Source organism: Phyllostomus hastatus, unplaced genomic scaffold, assembly GCF_019186645.2.
Source record: "Phyllostomus hastatus isolate PE091 unplaced genomic scaffold, TTU_PhHast_1.1 phas_contig_1, whole genome shotgun sequence".
NCBI classification, from domain to species: domain Eukaryota; kingdom Metazoa; phylum Chordata; class Mammalia; order Chiroptera; family Phyllostomidae; genus Phyllostomus; species Phyllostomus hastatus.
The window spans coordinates 4,122,654-4,142,762 of NW_025333498.1; the positions used below are offsets into that span (position 1 = coordinate 4,122,654).

The window sequence follows — 20,109 nt, forward strand, 5'->3', positions numbered from 1 at the left end:
GTACAGTAGATATCAGAGTGCTTTTATTTCTTCCCTTTTTTATCATGTTTGTCAAATCAGGATAATTTTATCTTAAGGTATTCTTTGAGCTCCCCCTGCTGATAGAATTTTAGTATGACTCCTAAGTACACTTAAAAACCACACAGACTTGAACATCATTTTATATGCTACGGAAACAATTGAAAAGTCACAATGTACCAAAGTGGGCTCAGAAGAATGAACTAATGAATCAGGGGCTTAGCCAGGCAGTGGAGGCAACCAAAGGAAAGCCAGAAAAGAGCTGGGGAAGATCTGGTGGTGTAGTGGGGTTCATGAAGTCATGATACCAGGAAATGAAGTAACCAAAATTTCAGGAAAACAGGAAACTAAGAGATTATAACCTCATTATTTTAAACTCCAGATAGTACCTGTTTCTCTGTGAGCTGTTGTTTACCTGTATCAAGAATTCACATCCTGATAAAAATTTATTTTTAAAAATCCTCCTGCGACTTTTACTGTACACTGGGCACTAGCTGCAAGCTTCACCAACATTGATTTGTGTAACTCTTGGAACACCGCCATGAAGCAATGCTATTTGCATGGTACTTATTTCAGTTAGGCAAACTGGGACAGAGTGGTAGGGTGAAGAACCAAACCTTGGCTCCCATGTCTGTGCTCTTGGGCATGAAACCGTGCTACCTCTGGGATCGTAAAACCTTCCCTGGAAGAAGCTGTGCTGGTTGGTACTCCCCTTTGATAGCCTCCCACCCCTTCACCTCGTCATGCCCCCTCCATTTGCTGGGATTCCTATGAGGGAGATCTTTCCCTGTTTGCAGGTAGCATCTCATCCTTTCCTCTCTGCTTCAACTGCAGCTGCTGTGGCATCCACCCACTCAGAAATCACGCAGCTACCTTGCACCAGAATCCTTACAAGGTTTTAGAAGGAAGTTAATATAATGTTTCCTCAGAAAATGTTGTTTACCTCTCCCTTACCTCCTGCAGACATCAGTGGGCTCATAGAAGTAGATCCTGTTGGCCACTGCTTCAGAAAGGCAGTTGACCTTGCACAAGCCTGTAACCTCACTAACTCCCAGTTTCCTTATCTGTAAAATGGGGGTCGAGTTAATCTGCTGTTCATGGCTTTGTTGGGAGAATGAAATGAGATGTTGTATGTGAGAGTCAACTGTGATAAGCTGCGCAGACATCTGCTCTAGGTGCTCCTCATCAGCCCGCCAGGCTGGCCCCTCCGTAAACAGTAGGTAGTGTATTTACTCTGGTGGGGAAATGCTGAAAAGGAGGTATATCTGACCCAGGACAAATTGCTGATCCCCAGCCTTCTTTGCCCATCTGCCAAAGGGCTTGGCTGGAAACATTCCCTTTCAAGGGCCCCTGAGCACAATCCCTCTAATGGCTCCAGGTCCCTGAAACCTCGGAGCACCATGATCATCTGGTCTTCATCAACCTCTAGATTATCAGCCTCTGGATTAGTGTTGGTGAAAGGTGGAGCTCTGTTTTACGTGTTCTACAGATTGGAACCCAGGAAGGAAATTTCCTTTTAAGAATATGTTCCAATGTTAATAAAAACACTTGAAAACTATTGGACTGGACAATCCCTGAAGCTCCTTTCTCTAAGAGTCCATAACCCACAAAGCTGCAACACAGAGTGGGGTCTTTAGATTTTTTTAAATAAATTTAAGTCTAAGAATTTGCTTTGGAATTTTATAACACCCCTTGAGGAATCTGTAGACACATCGTCACAAAAGCAAAGTTAGAAATACTGCCTCTGTCTCCTACCTTTGTTTTTTTCTTGTAAGGGTCACCATAAAGAAACAATTGCATTGCCTAGCAGTGGTCAGACTTTGAGGGCATTAGTCTGTCCCTATAAAGTAAACATTCCCAGAGCAACATTTCCTGAAGGTCCTCAGAAAGGCAGCTAAGAGTGACTGTTGGGATGTTGAAACTGTTTGAACAGGAAAGCTGGAATAGCAGTCGCTCAGTTTGTCCTTTGTCAGCAGGCTTTAACTAATAAATGACAGTTTTAGCCACAGACCGAGGTGTTAAGTAATGTTGTTTATGTGGTGGAAAGGCACAAGGCACAAGAGGCTATTAGTAAAGCCTGGATGAGTTTCACTTAACAAAATAGCCAAAAAGGTGTTCCTGCAAGGCTCGGTCTTGTCAAACACAAGCACACGACTCACGCTCCGACTAACCCAGGCATTTTCACTGGCAATGGATTTCCTCCTGAACTAATTTAAGTAGTTGCAATGCTTTTTTAAAATAGAGATGTCAGTACAAGAAAAATACTAACAATGTAGATTCTTTCATACAATACCCTTCATACAGTCCCCTTATTTTATGAGCTGAGAGTTCATTGTCAATTTACATTCATTTGTTACGATCCTGTGACAAAGGTACAGTTCATGTGATTGTACCATTATTTCCCCTCTTATAATTGTTTCCCAGCTTCTAACTCAGTGACTAGCCCATGATAGGTACTTAATGAATATTCATAAATTTAATGTAGTACTGTAATTTTGGTCTATTGCACACAGTTTTCCTTGTGCAACATTATCATAGATTATGGCTTGTTAAGACATGAGCAAGAAACAGATGAAAATCATCCTTATCACAGTCATATTTACTTAGAGGTTTCCTTTCAAATCAAAAGCCACAACCATTTGTTAACACTCTAAGATTTCAGGGTGTAGTGTCAGGCACAGAGCAGGAGAAACAAAAAAGGATGTGGTGGCATCCATCCCTGCTTTTCATGAGGTTGTGTATTTTTCCAGGTGGGATCCTGCTCAAGTTGTTCAGCCAGTTTTCCAGTTTCTTAGCAGATTAAGTACAATTCTTTTCTTTAGAAATACAATACAGTTGATTCAGTTATAATATTCAATGTCATGTAAGTATCATAAGTATGGATATTTTAAATCCATAATCATCTCAGATGACTAGAACGCCTTTAATACAGACATCAGTGGTGCTTCTTACCTATGATACTTTGTTAATCTGAATGGCATGAATCCTGGGAATGTAAAATGGAACAGTGTCCCTGGCTCGGGCTGCACTTACAGAGTAATGGAGCTTGTGAGTGGTAGCCGTGCAAGCTTTGAAAATCAGTGATGCTCCCTTTTGTCACAGCTGCTTTTCTCCACTCATGTGTATTGTAAGTCAGCTTCCTTGATGGATTTTGTTCTAAATGTGCCTGCCTCACAATTGCATTAGGGATTTTAAGCAAACCTTAGAAATTAGTTTGAATCACTGAGGAAACCTCTCACCATCCACATTCCACATTCTTGTTCAGTAAAGTAATACCTAAAACACAAAGTTAACAGACAACTTTGCTCCATCCATTGCTCTGTTTGTGGAGTCTCAATCTTTCACACTTTGGAAGGGTACCATAACTCAAACATCTGAGGAAATTATCCATAATTAATGATCATATCATTAATGTATATCATATATACAGTTAACCATATAAATTAAAGTATAGAAGCTAGAATCAGGGAGGGGTGCGACCTCATATTCAAAAAGGCTCCCTTTGGCTGTCTTCCAGCCACACCTCTCTATAGAGGAAGATGTCTCTGGGTTCAAGGCAACGTGCTCACCCAAAATCCAGGACCAGAATTCCCAGCCTGAAAGTCCCCGAGCCTACTTCCAGGGCCTGCAAGGGCCTCTTCTCCAGGTGCACTTGCCTAAGCACAGGTGTCACCATCAATGAAAACACTCCTAGGCACAAGCACCTAGGCCTTGGGGCCACAGTAGTCACACGAGGCCCCTCACAGGGGTGAATGACCACACTCTCTCAAGCCACCATGTTCCAGCGAGACTTGGAGAAGTTAAAACCTAGCCAGTTCAGTCATGTGAAAGCTTAGATGTCAAAGCAGGAGGCTAGGCTATATTTTAGCAGTTTGTTAACTTGGGATGGTTAAATATTTAGACATATGCTCTGTGGGTCTCCATCTGTGCGCTTGCCTCAGGCCTCTCCACTGGTTCTGCATAGGCCTGTATCATCCTGCCATTGAATTCAGTGAGAATGTGAAAGCCACCAGTTAGTGAATGTGGAATTGTGGATTTCACAGGGCGATGAGATTTTCTACTGTTTAAAAAACATGGTTTTTTTTCAATTTTATGCCTAAACACAAGCCAACTACTTCATCTCATGCTCAACCAAAGAAACAGCTAGGGATTTAATTGAGGGGGTGGAAGGGATGGGAGTGAGGGTCTGTCTGTTTGGTGTGTTGAATATACTGGGATTTTTGTGCAAAATTTTCACTTAACATAACTTTCTACTAACCCAGTAAGAAACAAACCCATTCTAGTGAAGGCAACTACCTACAGGCAATGTAAGGTGCCACATCGATCTACCAGGGGTGTCCAACCTGCGACCCATGGGCTTCATGCAGCCCAGGATGGCTGTGAACATGGCCCAACACAAAACTGTAAATTTACTTAAAACATTATGAGATTTTTTGTGATTAGGTGTTGCAGTGTATTTAATGTGTGACACAGAGATGCCAAAAGGTTGGACACTCCCGAAAGAGAGGAGTTTTTAATTCTCTACTTCCTTCTCAGTAACAAATCCTAAATTTTACATTCCCTGTCAACAAAGTCTTCTTCATGTAATTATTATTCATGTCTTCATATCAGAACTATTTTTAATATTTGAAATTTACTCAAACTGTTCTGCCTTGTCATCACCACATATTCAGTATTAGATCTCCCTTCCTCCCAGGGCTGACTCTGCCATCGCCAACCCCACCCTGACTTTTCTAGCCAAATAATTCCACTTCTGCTTACATTTTCACGCAGGGCTGATTTATAAAAATTGTTTAAGTTTTCTACACCATCTCCACATTTCTCACTTCTCTTTTGAGACTAAACACCATGTGGATATACCACATTGAGAATAATTTTCTCACAAATTCTGCCTGGGGTTCTTGTTGAGCATCTGACTCAGTAGGACTGGGATGAGGCCAGAGATCCTGTTTCTCTACCAAGCTCTCAGTGATGCCAGTGCTGATGGTCCTGGGCACACAGCAAGGAGCTGTGACATTTCATCGGGGAAGAACAGCAGTTTCTGTCCCACTCCTTCCCACGCCTAGTGTACTCTCCAGAGGTGACTATTTGGGGGGCTGTAAATATCATGCTGATATCATACTGCCATTTCTTAATTTTTTGTTTTGTACATTTAACTCCTGCACTCTTTCTATAAAAGAGTTAGCTATGGTTCTCTTATACTAGCACTCCATACTTATCAGTTTCTCCCAATCTTCATAGTATCATTATATGACATATTCTAATTTAGTCAAAACATTTAATGTTTACATATCTATGATCATAAAACATTATTAACAGCTGAGCCATGTAGTGTAGTATTATTGTATTCCTATTCTTGTATTGCTTTTCATTTTCTCTGTATTCATTATTGCCTCAATTTCTTTGATCAATTTATTTTATGTATTTGTCACTCATATAGCCCCAAACTTTGCTTCAGAATTTGAAAATTTTGTCAAACAGGTCAATCTGAATTTCTATCTTTTTCTTTTTTCTTGACATCATCCCACCAGGAACCCTCCATTTGTTTCTCCAAACTGGACAGATTGTATCCTGATCCTTTTGCACAATTGTTTTTTGTTTTATTTCCTTTCACCATCATCTTAAGGAGTGGATCTTCTCCTTTACTAGATATTGAGAAAGTATTTTCCAAAATGATTGTACAAACTCCCACCAGCAGGGTATGAGAAGTTACCATTGGGTTCTGTCTTTGATATGTCCTCTATTTCATTTTCTCTGTTCTCTTTCTAGAACTTCTGTTGATTTGTTGTTGGAGTTTTTATACTAATTCTCTGTTATCTTTTCTATCCTGCCTTTTATTTCTTCATTTTTTGTTTTATTTTCTGGAACATTTCTTTCACTCTACTTCCATTCCTTCTACTAACTTGTCTATTTCTTATTATATATTTTTAAAAGATTTTATTTATTTATTTTTAGAGAGAGGGGAAGAGAGGAAGAAAGAGAGGGAGAGAAACAACCATGTTGCATTGATTTCATTGACATACGTTGATTGGTTGGCTCTCACACACCTCCCAAGTGGGGACCTGGCCCAAAACCCAGGCATATGCCCTGACTGGGAATTGAACAGGCAACCTTTTGGTTTATAGGCCAGCACTCAATCTACTGAGCTACACCAGCCAGAGCATATTTATCTTATTGCATTTTTCATTATTTATTATTACTTTCTAAATATTTCTTTCAAAAGCGTCCTATTCTTGTTTCACTACTGTAATCTATTGTTACATCTATAAGGATACTAATAAAGGTTTAAAAACATCTTTCAGAATTATTTAATAAACTGTATAAGGAAGGACCCAAAAAACCCAGAATTTATTTATAAAAAATTGTGTATTCATTCTTACATGTTTAAACTACAGTCACCTTCAAAGTACTCTCCATTTGATGCAATACACCTACTGAGACTTTTTTCTACTGCCCAAAACAATTTTTGAATGCAATGATTTTGATTCCTTTTAGTGTTTCTGCCATTTGTTTTTTTGTTTGTTTGTTTCTTTCACTTCTTCCACATCAGCAAAACATTTCCCTTTAAGGACCTTTTTCATCCAAGGAAACAAACAAACAAAAGCCTCGTGGGGAAAGATAGGGTAAACAAGGAGGGTGGGGAAAGATAGGGTAAACGGGGAGGGTGGGGTATGAAGGTCATGCCATTTTGGGTCAAAAACTGCTGAACACTCAGTGCAGTGTTGGCAGGTGGGCTAGTAATTCATCCAACATGAAATGGACAAACATGTTGAAAGAGTCTTCAAAAAAATTCACTGAAGCCAAACACACCCTCTCCCAATAATGCCAGCTGGTACACTGATACAGATGGGTTCCTAGAACACTCACCTAACAGGGAGAGCCTGTACTACAAGGGGCCTGCCCTCCAGAAGATAATTCTGGTTTTTGGGGTGTCCCTCTTCTATGTATCTACATTACTTCCAGTACATTCAACACAAATATATACAAAAGTATAGAAAGAAATATAATGAACCTTCATTTATATATCACCCATAATTCAACAGCGATTAACATTTTGCTTATTTTATTTCATCCATTTCCCCCCCATACACACACATTTTTTTTCTGGAGAACTCAAAATTCTAGATAGTATAGGATCTTAATAACTGATACTTTGGTAGGTATCTGTTATCTAGAAGATACGAAGTTCTAAAAACCTAACCTCAATAGCTTGTCACAAAACCAAAAATAATAAATTTATTAAAATCTTTCTTTAATAAATTGTCATTACTTGTTTAAATTTCTCCACTGTCTCAAAAAGATCTCTTTATGGTTGATATCTGAGCACTGCCCCCTCGTCACAATGGGTTGATTTGCCCCTTTCCCATGCCATTTATTTGTTAAACTGAAGTATGAAACTGAGCTTGATTTTTATTTTGATTTTTATTATATTTTTTCTTAAACTCTTTGCTTTTTGTATTTTTCTCTTCTGAGTTCTTTGTTGCTGATTTTTGTATTTGTATTTCACGTGGGAGGCTTTGTCAAATGTTTGGTGATCGTTGGCTTGCTGTTTATGTTTAAGAGAAGCACACTGAGAACTGCAAACTCTGTGTGCATGGTGGGAACTGTAGTTGTAAGGGTGGTTATTAGGACCCAGCTTTCTCACTCAGGGACCCCCAAAGGCAGTGTCTGTAGTTGTCTCCCTAGGTCTAGTCTGCTTCCCGAATCTTTCCTGGAGATGTCAAACAGAGGAAGGGGCATGAGTTCTCCACACACTTTTATAGGCTCTTCCTCTCTTCAGCAAAGCACCTCACCCACCTCTGCCTTTGGTTTGATCTTATATCCAAAATGCAGAGAACCTCTTTAGTTCCTCTGCTTCATGAGCTCCAGAGAGTAAACCTCCTGCCCCCAACCAGGGCTGGGGAGGTGTGGGACCTCATTGCATGGACTGGGGCTCATAACCGTTCCTCCTGTTCAGCCCTCTTCATTCTCCAGCCTCAGGAGCTCAATGCTTCAGACCCCTGGTTCTAGGGCACATGGAGCCTTATTGCCACCCTCACTCCACACTCCCCTACCTCTCACTAGGGGATCTGGATTAGAGTTTTATTTTATTTTAAAGTCAACAAAACTCCAGCTGTTATGCTCTTGATGTTTCTAGGAGCAGAGAAAATATGTTTTCTGCCTACCATGTTTAACCAGAAGAAAATTTTGCTTTCTTTCTAAACAAATTCATTATGACACTGATTTATTTCTGTTATATCTATATATCTATATCTATATCCACACAGATATAGATATAGATATAGATATAGATATAGATATAGATATAGATATAGATATAGATATAGCTTTCTTTATTAATAGTTGGTAAGTCAAAGGGACTAATTTCCAAAAATTAAAAAGAGAACTATTTGTCTGAATTTCAACTGATGAAAATATGCTAGAATTTTAAAAGTCAGAAATTATATTATCTTGGAGACTTAAAATTATTGTGTTTTTGGAAATGAAGATTACTCAAACTCTATATTAATATGTTCTAAATAACTTGTAAAATAATAAGAGAAAATGTTCCCTCCTGGGGAACGTTTGGGGGCATATACTCTAAGAATTTGTTGATTCTTCTTGAAACAGACTTAATAATAGGTAGCAAGTTCATATTTGTAAGATAAAAACTTATTTCTTTCTCCTTTAGGGCTGCCACATGGTGACCGAAGAGCTTCATTCCATAACATTCGAAACACAGATCTGCCTCTATGGCCTGACTATAGATTTGGAGGTAGGTATTTCAAGAAACATCTACTGTTTACTAATAACATGTTCAGGAATTGGTCAGCATTTGTAGATAAAACCTCAGTCTTTCTAGGTTTCAGTACATCCCTGTTCATTATTTTTGTCTTAATTTAGAAAATCAATATGTCAAATATTTACTGATTAGTCAACATACTACTATTCTGGTTAAATATGAATGTTAAAGTCTCATGAGCATTATCAAGTCAATATACATATATTGAATTATTTGTTGGCCACATTGCATGTTTGTTTTGCTTTCTGGGATTTTTCTGAGTCATGGATGCTCAGTGGAAAGCCTAAAGAGAAATAAGTATTCTTAAGCCATGTCACGTAGTAATATATTTTCAAAAATTTAACTTGTACATAAAAATCCCTCAGAAAAGTTTTTCTAATGTAATCAGTAAAGATAAATGATAGGAACATACAAGTACATTGTTTAGATCCTTTTATAACATTCACCATTGAACTCAAACAAGGAATACAGAAACTTGGGGGAAATTGAACATGACCAATTGTGAGCTCCGTGAAGGCAGGACATCATTCTGCATTTGTCATTCTGTCACCAGTGCCTAGCACCATGCCTGCCACATGGCAGTTGCTCAACATTTGTTGAATAAATAAATGAATAAGAACAATTTCACACACCCTGAATATGACCCTGTTTGCATGAGATGTATTATTTTAGAGTTCTACCTTTGCTTTTTATCTTAACAAATGTGAACATATTCATAAAATCTTCCATGGATTCCTTGCTCATCTCTTTTCCCTAAACATGTTTCCATGAGCTATAGTTCCTCATCTGGTTATTTCACTGTCTATAGCTGCCTACCCTCTGTTGCTGGGGAGGGACTAATGAAAGTTGCTTGGTTTTCCAGAGTAGTCTGAGAAAATCTGTTTATTCTAGAGGTTAAAAGGTACAGTACCAAAACTATTCAGTTGAGTTCTACACCAACAGATCAGACAGCACTGTCTCCCATAATGCTGTGTATCCCAATATTGCTTACCTCACCATCTTCTACAATTAAAACTCCCATGTCTAGTAATTAGATGTCAGATCATAATTTGAACATATTGATCCATTCCAGAGATAAATTTAAAGCTGGACTCTTTAATGTAACTTATTAAAAGAATAGTTGCAAATTAATACAAGCTCTAATTACTTGCATTTTAGGCAGTATGTCATATAAGAAAGTATAAATATTTACATGGTAACAGGGAACATATTAGAGAAGCTGACTGGCCAAGCACTTTCAAAGGGATTCCTGTTTGTATAGTTTCTTCTTCCCTGTACTTCGACTCATACATTCTCAGAAAGTTCCAGTGCCTTCATAAGTCATTTTAGTGATCAAGGCAGTGTAGACACCAGGACTGGAGGAATGGGATTGGCTTGAGGTGGCCCTTTAGGGGAAAGGGTCAAGTTTAAAATCAATGTAAGATAACTATGCCCTTTTTGTTTTTAACCAGACCAGCTCATTACCTGTGGTGATGATTTCCAATGTCAGTCAGCTACCCAATGCTTGGGCATCCATCATTTGGTATAATGTGTCCACCAACGATTCCCAGGTAGAGTCTCTATTCTTATTCTCCTCCTTTAATTCTATTCGATTTGTTTTGTCAACAAAATCCATCTGCATCAAAAGATTTTTTAATATATAATATTTTATATATAATCTTTTATAAAATATATACATGTAAATAAAATTTTGGCATGTCTTTTTCAGTTGTTTTATTTCAGAGCTTCAATATATCTACTTGTACAGTTCCTCTCTCATGTCATATTCAAAGTTTTGTGTTCACATGTACTTGGACCCTGAGAGAGTTCTGGTTAGCAAAAGTGACAGAGGGTCTGGTCAGCTCCCAAATATGTCCATCAGAGAGAGTTCTAGGGTCATCCTGTGGCTCTGCTAACTGGGCTGCAGGGAGACACCTTGCTCCAGAATTTGATATCTGATTGCTGCATTTGCCTCCTCAACTACTTTTGGCCATGCCTCCACACAGGCTCTTTACAGAGGGAGTAAGTGGTTCCCAAACAACTATACATCAACTTTGCCCAACTACACTCTGATTGTACAAATTTTTGAGTTGATTGTAAATTTGATCCCTTGAAGTTAGTTACAGATTTAATTCATTGTGGGCTCTAGGTGGGCTTTAATGCCATCTTGTGGTTATATGAGACATTGACCAAAAATTGGCCTCAAGTAACAAAGCAAGCAGAGAATACTTGCCTTTCTTAAAAGCCAACCAGGGAAGGGCGTGGCAAAAAAGATGAGTAAGCGCTTCCCCCCGTTCCCTCTTACAAAACCTCATTGTGTTGTCCTGGAAACCACCAACGTCTGGAGAATATAGGTCAGATGTAAATGACAAATTTCTTTTTAACTCAAAGCAAATATTGCTTCCAAAGGGAAGACTTCTTTTACTTGGTCCCAGCAGTAAGAACAGAGATAATGAGTCAGCTCTAAGTGTTCTTTCCCTTTAATTGAATGTGCCTAATAAGGAAACAATGGGGAAAATGACTCAGCATATGCCTTCTCACCTTCCTGTGCCTTGACATCCAACATAGTTAACTTCAGAGGAAGGCTGTGCTGAAATGTCTCGCTCCCTCTCAGCCTGCATGAGAAGAACAGAGCTCACTAGAGAAGTCACCTGGTCTTTAAAGACAAAAACAGCCCTCACCCCTCAAATTAAATGTCATTCCCTATTAGGAGGTACATGCGCTCAGAGCTTTCCATTCAACTCCAGGACGTAGGAAGGAGATAGGATATATCTCTGTTCTCTAGCCTAAAAGTGGTTTTGCTGCGCTTAGCTTTCTTCAGCATCCTTCTTCTATCAGAAAGCCACCAAATCTGTTACACTAACCATCCCAGATTCTGCTCTATTCCCAGATGAGGAATTTGGGAATGCAAATTACATATGGTTCCTAAAATGTCAGTGCACAGCCTTCCTCCAGAATCTGGCATAAACACTAACCCTAGTTTCTCTTCTTTATTCTGTATTGTTAGCTTAGGTTGTCCTGAAGAGTTTAAATCAGGAATCCTATATATTGAATTACAGTGTATTTGATGTGATTAATAAATATAATCATTACAACTCTATTTCAGAACTTGGTTTTCTTTAATAATCCTCCATCCGTCACTTTAAGTCAACTCCTGGAAGTGATGAGCTGGCAGTTTTCATCATATGTTGGTCGTGGCCTTAACACAGATCAACTCAATATGCTGGCAGAGAAGCTTACAGGTGAGAGCTGGTAGACACGGGGGACTTACCCCTGTTTTTGGTACTCAAGCCTTTAAGGAACCAGGGTGATATTACTACTATCAATAGTAACAATGATCATCACAATTTATTGAGTGCCAAGCACAGGGCTAAATACTACATACTTTTTTTAAAAAGTTCTTTAAATGATAATTAGGCAGAATAATCTATTTTATAAACGAGGATAGTCGAGTAACTTGCCACAGCTGCATGGCTAGTTTATAGCAGTTGGGGCACAGGCTAGGGCTATCCAGTTCTATAGCTCCTTCCATTTCATCCCACACTCGAGTCTCTGGAGTGTTCTTATGCCATTTCCACTGAGTATAATGTGAAGTCTTAGTGGTGCCTTGATCTTTCATACTAATATCATTATAGTCATTAACCAACAAGAAAATAGGTGATTCCAGGACCACAGAATTTAATAGAAATTAAAAACCACCAGGTAGCACTTTATATTACTGATACAATTCTTTTTAAGATTTTATTCATTTATTTTTAGAGAGGGAAGGGAGGGAGAAAGAGAAAGAGAGAGAAACATCAATGTGTGGTTGCTGGGGGCTGTGGCCTGCAACCCAGGCATGTGCCCTGACTGGGAATCGAACCTGCGATGCTTTGGTTCGCAGCCCGTGCTCAGTCCACTGAGCTACTCCAGCCAGGGCTTGATATAATTCTTTATACCAAGAAAATTTCAGTTTTGCCCTCGCTGGTGTGGCTCAGTAGATTGAGTGCTGGCCTCTCAACCAAAGAGTCACTGGTTTGATTCCCAGTCAGGGCACATGCCTGGGTTGTGGGCCAGGTACCAACTGGGGGCATGTAAGAGCCAAGCAATCAATGTATCTCTCACACATGGATGTTTCTCTCCCTCTCATTCTCCTTCCCTTCACCTCTCTCTAAAAATAAATAAAATCTTTTTCAAAAAAAAAGAGAAAATTTCAGTTTTGACATTTCTGAAATTTGCAAAACAGACTTATTGGTACTCAGTGTAGTAACTATGATGTTAAGCTTTCTCTAAAAGAATTTGAAAAGATATCTATATTTTGACGAGTTTGGTATAAACACATTTAGCACCAAAAACAAGTTTAGACTTGGATTTATATATATTTCAGTTAAAGTAGGGCCAAGGATGCATTCAAACGGAGAAGCCAAAGAACTTATTTGCACGACCCATGGACATGAGCTAAGGAGGGGAGAATTGGAGGGAATGGGGTACTGGGCAGAGGGGGGCAATGAGGGAAAAATTAGGACAACTGTAATACCATAATCAGCAAAATATACTTTAAAAAAAGAAAACGTGTGTGATTTGGTTACGTTTGACTTACTGGTGATGCTGGATTGCCACTTGTGACTATGATCAATAGGTATTTAAATAAATCAGGGCTTTAAGAATATTACAAAATTTACTAATGTAAATATCCTTTTTGATCCTTATTTAATTCATAAACCACAGTAGTGGGAAATCAATAAATATTTGAGGATGGGTGAATAAATCTTTTAAATATGTAGCATAGACAGCCGCCATATACTTTCAGATTATCAATGTATTCCTATTAGTATACTTTTCTTAGAAATTTAGATAGAAACTCTTGTATCCTTCCACTACCCTGGATCAAAACAGTCAATGGCTCCTTATTGCTTAATAGACCTCTGGTCCATTCTTTGCATAGTAAGTCAAGACTCTGGGTAATCTGGCTTAGTCTTATACAAATTGATTTTATGTTTATTCACCAACATTGGGCTGCTCCTACTGTCTTCTGTATAAGCCATATTCATGTCCACTATGTTCCACCCTATATTATTCTTGCTTCTCCTTCTCCACTGACAATTTATTTCCTACCCATTCATGGCGACTTGGTCCTAGACACCTACCCCCTTCCTAAAGTTATCTTTAGCTCCTCCATGGAAAAGAATTCTCTCCTAGATAATAAATTTCATAAACTATTTTTACTGTTCCTAGCATTAAATACATTGTAAACACATAGCAGGTGTGTAAGAGATGTTTGAAAGAAGGGGGGTCTACACTGAGCACCAAATTGAAGAACCTAATTGTTTAATAAAAGTTTCATTCTTTTCTTTCATTTTAGTCCAATCTAGCTACAGTGATGGTCATCTCACCTGGTCTAAGTTCTGTAAGGTACAAACAAGGGAAGGGGGGATATCATTTATACGTTTTTAAAAAAATAGTGCTTCCTTTTTTCCCTACCTAACAATTATAGTGTTTTATTAATTGCAGTATGCATTTAATTTGGAAAGATATGGGGAATACATTATAAACAACCAGTTAGATATCAATGTTTACAGTTTTGGTCACTTTTTTAATGTTACAATTAGGATCTGGTATATACCTTTTTCTACTTGTCTAAATATTTCTTTCAGATAAAAATCCTAAAAGATTGTTGAGTAAAGAGTTAAAGGAATATTTAAAGCTTTCAATATATATTGCCTGATAGCCTCATAGAAAAATTTGTCTGAATTTACAGTCCTGACCAGAAATCAGAGTTCATATTCCCTTGTGTCCTTGCCAAAATTGGTTTTATCATTTTTTATACTGTAGAGTTGATCGGGAAAGATAACAGTGGCCCTTTTTAAGTTGCTATATCCCAATCTGGATTTTGAGGATTTTCTGAATAAGAGTATTTTAAAAAGAAACTCTAAAGTGTCTCAAAGAAAATCTTTCACTTTAAAAAAGGAACTTGAATTATTATATCAACATCACTATTGAAATAACTATTATGCTGTATTTGTTTGCTCTAACAGGAACACTTACCTGGTAAATCATTTACCTTTTGGACATGGCTTGAAGCAATATTAGATCTAATTAAGAAACACATTCTTCCCCTTTGGATTGATGGGTGAGTTCCAGGCTACATTTTCCATACGAGTTCATTAGGTTTTTATTTTTATGCTGTTGTTTTTTTCCCCCTTTCTTTTTAAACATGTTCAGTGTCATGGGCAGGGTCGGGGGAGGAATAGTTGCAATTTCTTACATTCTTCATAGAATGTTGATATTTACTTTAATCTGTATAAGAGTATTTCAGACATCATTAACTTTTGGCTATACTAAAAATAAATTTAGGCCTGTTCTTTGAAAATGAAACAAATGCAAATGCAGTAAACTAAAGCATTTGATAAGATAAAACTATCCATCGTTCCCTTTTCAGGTATGTCATGGGCTTTGTTAGCAAAGAGAAGGAAAGACTCTTGCTAAAGGATAAAATGCCTGGAACCTTTTTGTTAAGATTCAGTGAAAGCCACCTTGGAGGAATAACTTTCACCTGGGTGGACCACTCTGAAAACGGTACATGTTCATTATTATTTATTCCTGTGAAATTAGTATTGAGTTCGGTTACCAGTATTTCAGTTTTCAAAAGTGTATAGTGTGCACCATGAATTTCTCACAGCCTGTGTGGGTGCCCTCTATCATGTGGCAATCGCTCTTGTCCAGTCGGCTGAGGAAGGCTGGCATCATTTTATAACCAGAGACGTGAAGATCACGTGGGCAGGAAGAAAGGCCACGAAGAATGCCATCTAAAGTACAGAAACCTGATAATTCCCTTGCTTTCTGTTTTTCCAGGAGAAGTCAGGTTCCACTCTGTAGAACCCTATAATAAAGGCCGGTTGTCAGCTCTGCCATTCGCTGACATCCTTCGAGACTACAAGGTTATTATGGCTGAAAACATTCCTGAAAACCCTCTGAAGTACCTATATCCTGACATTCCCAAAGACAAAGCCTTCGGTAAACACTACAGCTCCCAGCCATATGAAGGTTAGGCTCTCTCCACTTACTTTTCCTCTTAATATTTTGGAAACTAACCTTGTATTAGATAAAAGTAAATGAAGTTCCTTTTTTTAAGTTTACTTTGATCATTACCAGATGTAAGGGTTATGTGGAGGTCAAACTATAACAAAAAAGAGGCATGTCAGCAGTTACTGAAAAGGGACTGTTACAGCTCATCAGCAGCTGTAACTGTTACCTAAGCAAAATGAGGGTTCATCGCCTGCCGTCACATAGGCAAATTCTGGTGAGGAAGGAAGGAGGTTTTTATTCAAATGCAGCACAATCTGGGAGAACGGCAGACTCTTGTGTCAAAGCCCATCCCCTCTGGGACCTGGAGGAAAACCTAGCCAACCTCAGCCAGACCAAAGCCAAAGGCAGTGTCCAGAGTTCCTTCTCCCATCTAAAGTGCAGTCCTTTGGGAACTGCTGAGTAGTCATCCAAGGAGCTCAGCTTTTCTCCTGGCCAGTGTCAGCCCTCAGACTCCTTCCTGGAACCTGCACATGGGGCTGGTGCTGCCATCAGCCATGTGGCTTCTAGGGTCAGAAGGTCCCACAAAGGCACTGGCTAGTATGGGTCCAATCCTATCCCTTTCCTGCCTTGGGATTATATTACCTTTCAGTGTGGGAGGGACCAAGTGCTTTCTCAGAAATCCTCAATTAAGTTCCCAATCTTCTGAGTACTTTGGGAGGGCCCATCCTCCCTCCACCCACCCACCTCCACCCCACCCCACCAACTCCTTCTTTCCCCTGGCTAGACTGACAGGTTTCCCTAGATCTGCACCTCCCCCTGCTGCCATTCTGACTTCTATGCCGCGTGTGCCTGCTTTCCCCTGGTCCCACCCCCAATCAGGTACCAGAGCAAGTAAGAGGGGCTTTTCCCTTATCCAGTTATCTTGCTAGCCTTGCCTGGGCTTACTGCAATACTGCCTCCTGCTGCCATCTTGCCCTGGGGTGAGAGATCTGTTACCAACAGGAGGATGCTCTGACCAAGGATGGAGCTTCTCAAGGAACCAGCTTGGTTAAAGGGACACCGCAGACCCGCCTGCTGCCTCAGGCAGTTCTGCAATTTCCTCCAGAGGCCCCATCTGTTTCCCAGCCTCCACGTGTTCCCCACAGTCTGGCCAGGTTATTAGTCTCATAACCACACTTCCCCGTGGCCATGGGAGCCTCTCACAGCCACTTGTAGAGTTTAGGTTTTCTCCTTCCTTGTATGGAACCACAGACCTCACTTCTGTGACTGGGGAGAGGAAAAGAAAGAGAAGGTAATGATTAGAAAGCTGTTAAAAGTTAAGCAAGTCTGTGTTTTGTAAGCGAAGCCAAGAGTTTATAAGCTCTGTTTACATATACACATTTGTTACCACACCAACTCGGTATTGTTCATCTGCCTGGGAGGAAACAAGAGTGCTGTGGATCTCCCCCGCCCTGGCCCACCACCAACAAGTGCTGACCTGCCTGCCTTTCCTGGTTGTATGCTCACGGCCTAAAATAACACCTGGCAAAAAAAAAAAAGGCACTTGATAAATATTGGCCGACTACATGAAAGAACATTCATGAAATTATCTACATCATTGTAATATAAGTTCACCATTCGGTTTCTTTAACGGAAGTATAAACAATCCATTGGAATGTTCATCTATCGCAACCAAATCTATGAGCACTGGCTTGTGGAGTACACTACAGCTGTTACTCACAGAGGGTGACTGTTGCCGTGCTGGGACTTCGTCCCCTTTGAAACAAACAGAAAACAACATAAAGCAACAATGACAAAGTCTAAGTGTCTTTACATCCGATCATATGAAACAACAAATGTCAATGAAACAAATGACAGTTGGAAAACTTTGGTCCACATTACAGTTGGATTAAGCACAAGTTCAATATAGTATACCAGAGAAATATGGGAGTATTTCCAAGGTGAAACTTGCACATTACTGTGATTTTGGAAGCACTGATGTCTGTGCTTCAAAACTTGTCTACTTATATGATTATGATTGGTATCAGTTTTAATGAAAAGTTCTTAATCACTATAAACCCCTTCATACATAAATAAATCAGTCCTCACAGACTTAAATATAACATAGAAGCCAGGTATATAGCTGATTCCCAATTTTTCTCATGCATTTCAGAGACATTAATATGTAAAGTCAGACTGGGCCCACTAACAGATGTGTTTTTCTCTTCTTGAACATTTTATGCTCATCCAAAATACTGAACTAAAATATTTTGTGAATCACTAAGCTATTGTATTATCTCCCTTCTTTTTAACATGGCATATCTTTCTAGCCTTTTTTCTAATTTTATCGATAACATTGATATCACTGTTCCCAACATTGTGCTTTTCCTTTCCAGTTTCAAGACCAACAGAAAGGGGAGACAAAGGTTATGTTCCTTCTGTTTTTATCCCCATCTCGACAATGTAAGTAATCTCAGTCACATGTAAAACGTATATGATTGAATTCATCCAAAAAGAAAAGCTTTTCTATAGGAAACATAAGGGTACAGCAGAATATATATCACTGAGAATAAAGCATTTTAATTTTCAATATCCCATTTTCTTTAATACATAGAGCTAGTCTTCAAGACACACCACAGTCTGTCATGATTGGAATTACAAAGCTACCCTTGTATATGCCGTATATTTCATAGTAGGCTGAATGCTGTGATACCAAATGATGAGTTAGGCGTCTCAGTGTGACAAATAGATAAAGTTCCAGAGCTGAGTTCCTGACAGCATGAGCTATGGTTTTTTAACCCTGTTCGATATTTACCCTGTTATTTCTTTAAGCCGAAATGATTCAGCTGAGCCACAGTCTCCATCAGACCTTCTTCCCATGTCTCCAAGTGTATATGCGGTGCTGAGAGAAAACCTGAGCCCCACAACAATTGAAACTGCAGTATGTTCCCTTTCTTTTCCATGGCTAGTAAAGGGCATCGCTAAATGAGCAAGAGTGGTATGCGAACCAAAGGGACTGAAGTTCCCTAAGATCCTGTGTGTTGCTGACACTACCCACATTGAAAGCAGACACCTTCACTTACTTGAACTGCTTTACATTCTTTCCATCACAAGCTCCCATAGGGCAAAATATTCCTGTACCCCACTCAAATACACTTCATCCCTTGCCCACCACTCTCTTCACATATTAGCAGACGACATGTATTAGTCAATATTTATAAGCCTAGTTTAATATTTATTTTAGCAGTTTAAGCACAACACATTTCAATTGTTTTTTTTATTAATTGTTGCTTGCATTGTTCCTCCCAGGAGTCTCTTCAAGTAGTGTATGAGTAACAATCAAGAGCAATATAATAATACTCTTCTGAGCACAGAGTCAAAATTGTAAATGCAATAATGAGATTTAGGATGCATCTATCCACTCATACCCAATACTGTCAAGCAGTTCAAACCACCAATTTACACAAGGGTGAACATACATTAGAATTCAGAATAACAGAATCTTGGAGCTACTCTGTGCCCCAAGAGATTTCTGACTATAAATAAAGTGGGTTTCAGTCCTTTTCTTCTAGGGGTGGAGACTTCTAGGGGTGCAAAATCCATACTCTCCATGGGCAGCTTATTCCAAATCATTTAGTGATGAGAGAACCTGTGCTACATTTTGTACCTGTTCCCTCTCACATTTTTGGTGGGATGAGTAGGCCTTCTTAAAACAGTTTTCATCTACTGAAAAAGTACCTTTTGAACATTTAGTAGTTAATTGGTAGAATGATTATGGAATATTTAGTAGACCCAAGGATGGTTACATAAGAAATGGCAATTTATTTGCAAAACAGTAGTTTCCTTAAAGGTCATTTTTGTTTTTCACTTTTAGATGAAGTCTCCATATTCTGCTGAATAACAGGATAAAATCTTGACACTCAAAAGAAGGAAGCAAACGAAAAGCATCAAGACTGATCTTTGCCAACAAACACATCCTATTCCTTTGTAAATACCGAAGCGACTGACGTCTGAAGCTCTCCTGGCTCTGGCACAATGCCCCCAGTAGGGGGCTTGCCAGATAAGACACTTTTAAAAGCCAAGTGTTAATATAGTATGAACTAAAGACTCATTTGTATTTGTTTCATTTCTGACTTTGTTTACGACTTTGGCTGTAAAAGGTTTAAGTGTTAAGATTTCAGAATAGATCAAGAATAACAAAGTCACACTACATTACTCAAAAACCAATAGGAAGGCCTGAGGGAAAAGCCAATAAGCCAGTGGCCCGAGTTCCAGCAGGTAAGTCATCACACTAGACACACATGGAGTTAATAATGGGGCATTGACAGCAAAACTGCCTGGGGTGT

The 20,109-nt window shown here is 39.1% G+C and overlaps 1 protein-coding gene across 1 annotated transcript in view; it reads left to right on the plus strand.

Moving 5' to 3' along the window:
• STAT4 (signal transducer and activator of transcription 4) overlaps window positions 1–19,845 on the plus strand; it is a 95,216-nt gene extending 75,371 nt beyond the window's left edge. The window contains exons 15-24 of the mRNA XM_045858090.1: window positions 8,690–8,773; window positions 10,252–10,350; window positions 11,886–12,021; window positions 14,121–14,170; window positions 14,794–14,888; window positions 15,198–15,334; window positions 15,611–15,802; window positions 18,160–18,226; window positions 18,596–18,704; window positions 19,638–19,845. Of these exons, the coding sequence (XP_045714046.1) occupies window positions 8,690–8,773; window positions 10,252–10,350; window positions 11,886–12,021; window positions 14,121–14,170; window positions 14,794–14,888; window positions 15,198–15,334; window positions 15,611–15,802; window positions 18,160–18,226; window positions 18,596–18,704; window positions 19,638–19,664 (996 nt within the window). The 3' untranslated portion in view covers window positions 19,665–19,845. The remainder of the gene's footprint in view (window positions 1–8,689; window positions 8,774–10,251; window positions 10,351–11,885; window positions 12,022–14,120; window positions 14,171–14,793; window positions 14,889–15,197; window positions 15,335–15,610; window positions 15,803–18,159; window positions 18,227–18,595; window positions 18,705–19,637) is intronic.
• The last annotated feature ends 264 nt before the right edge of the window (window positions 19,846–20,109 follow it).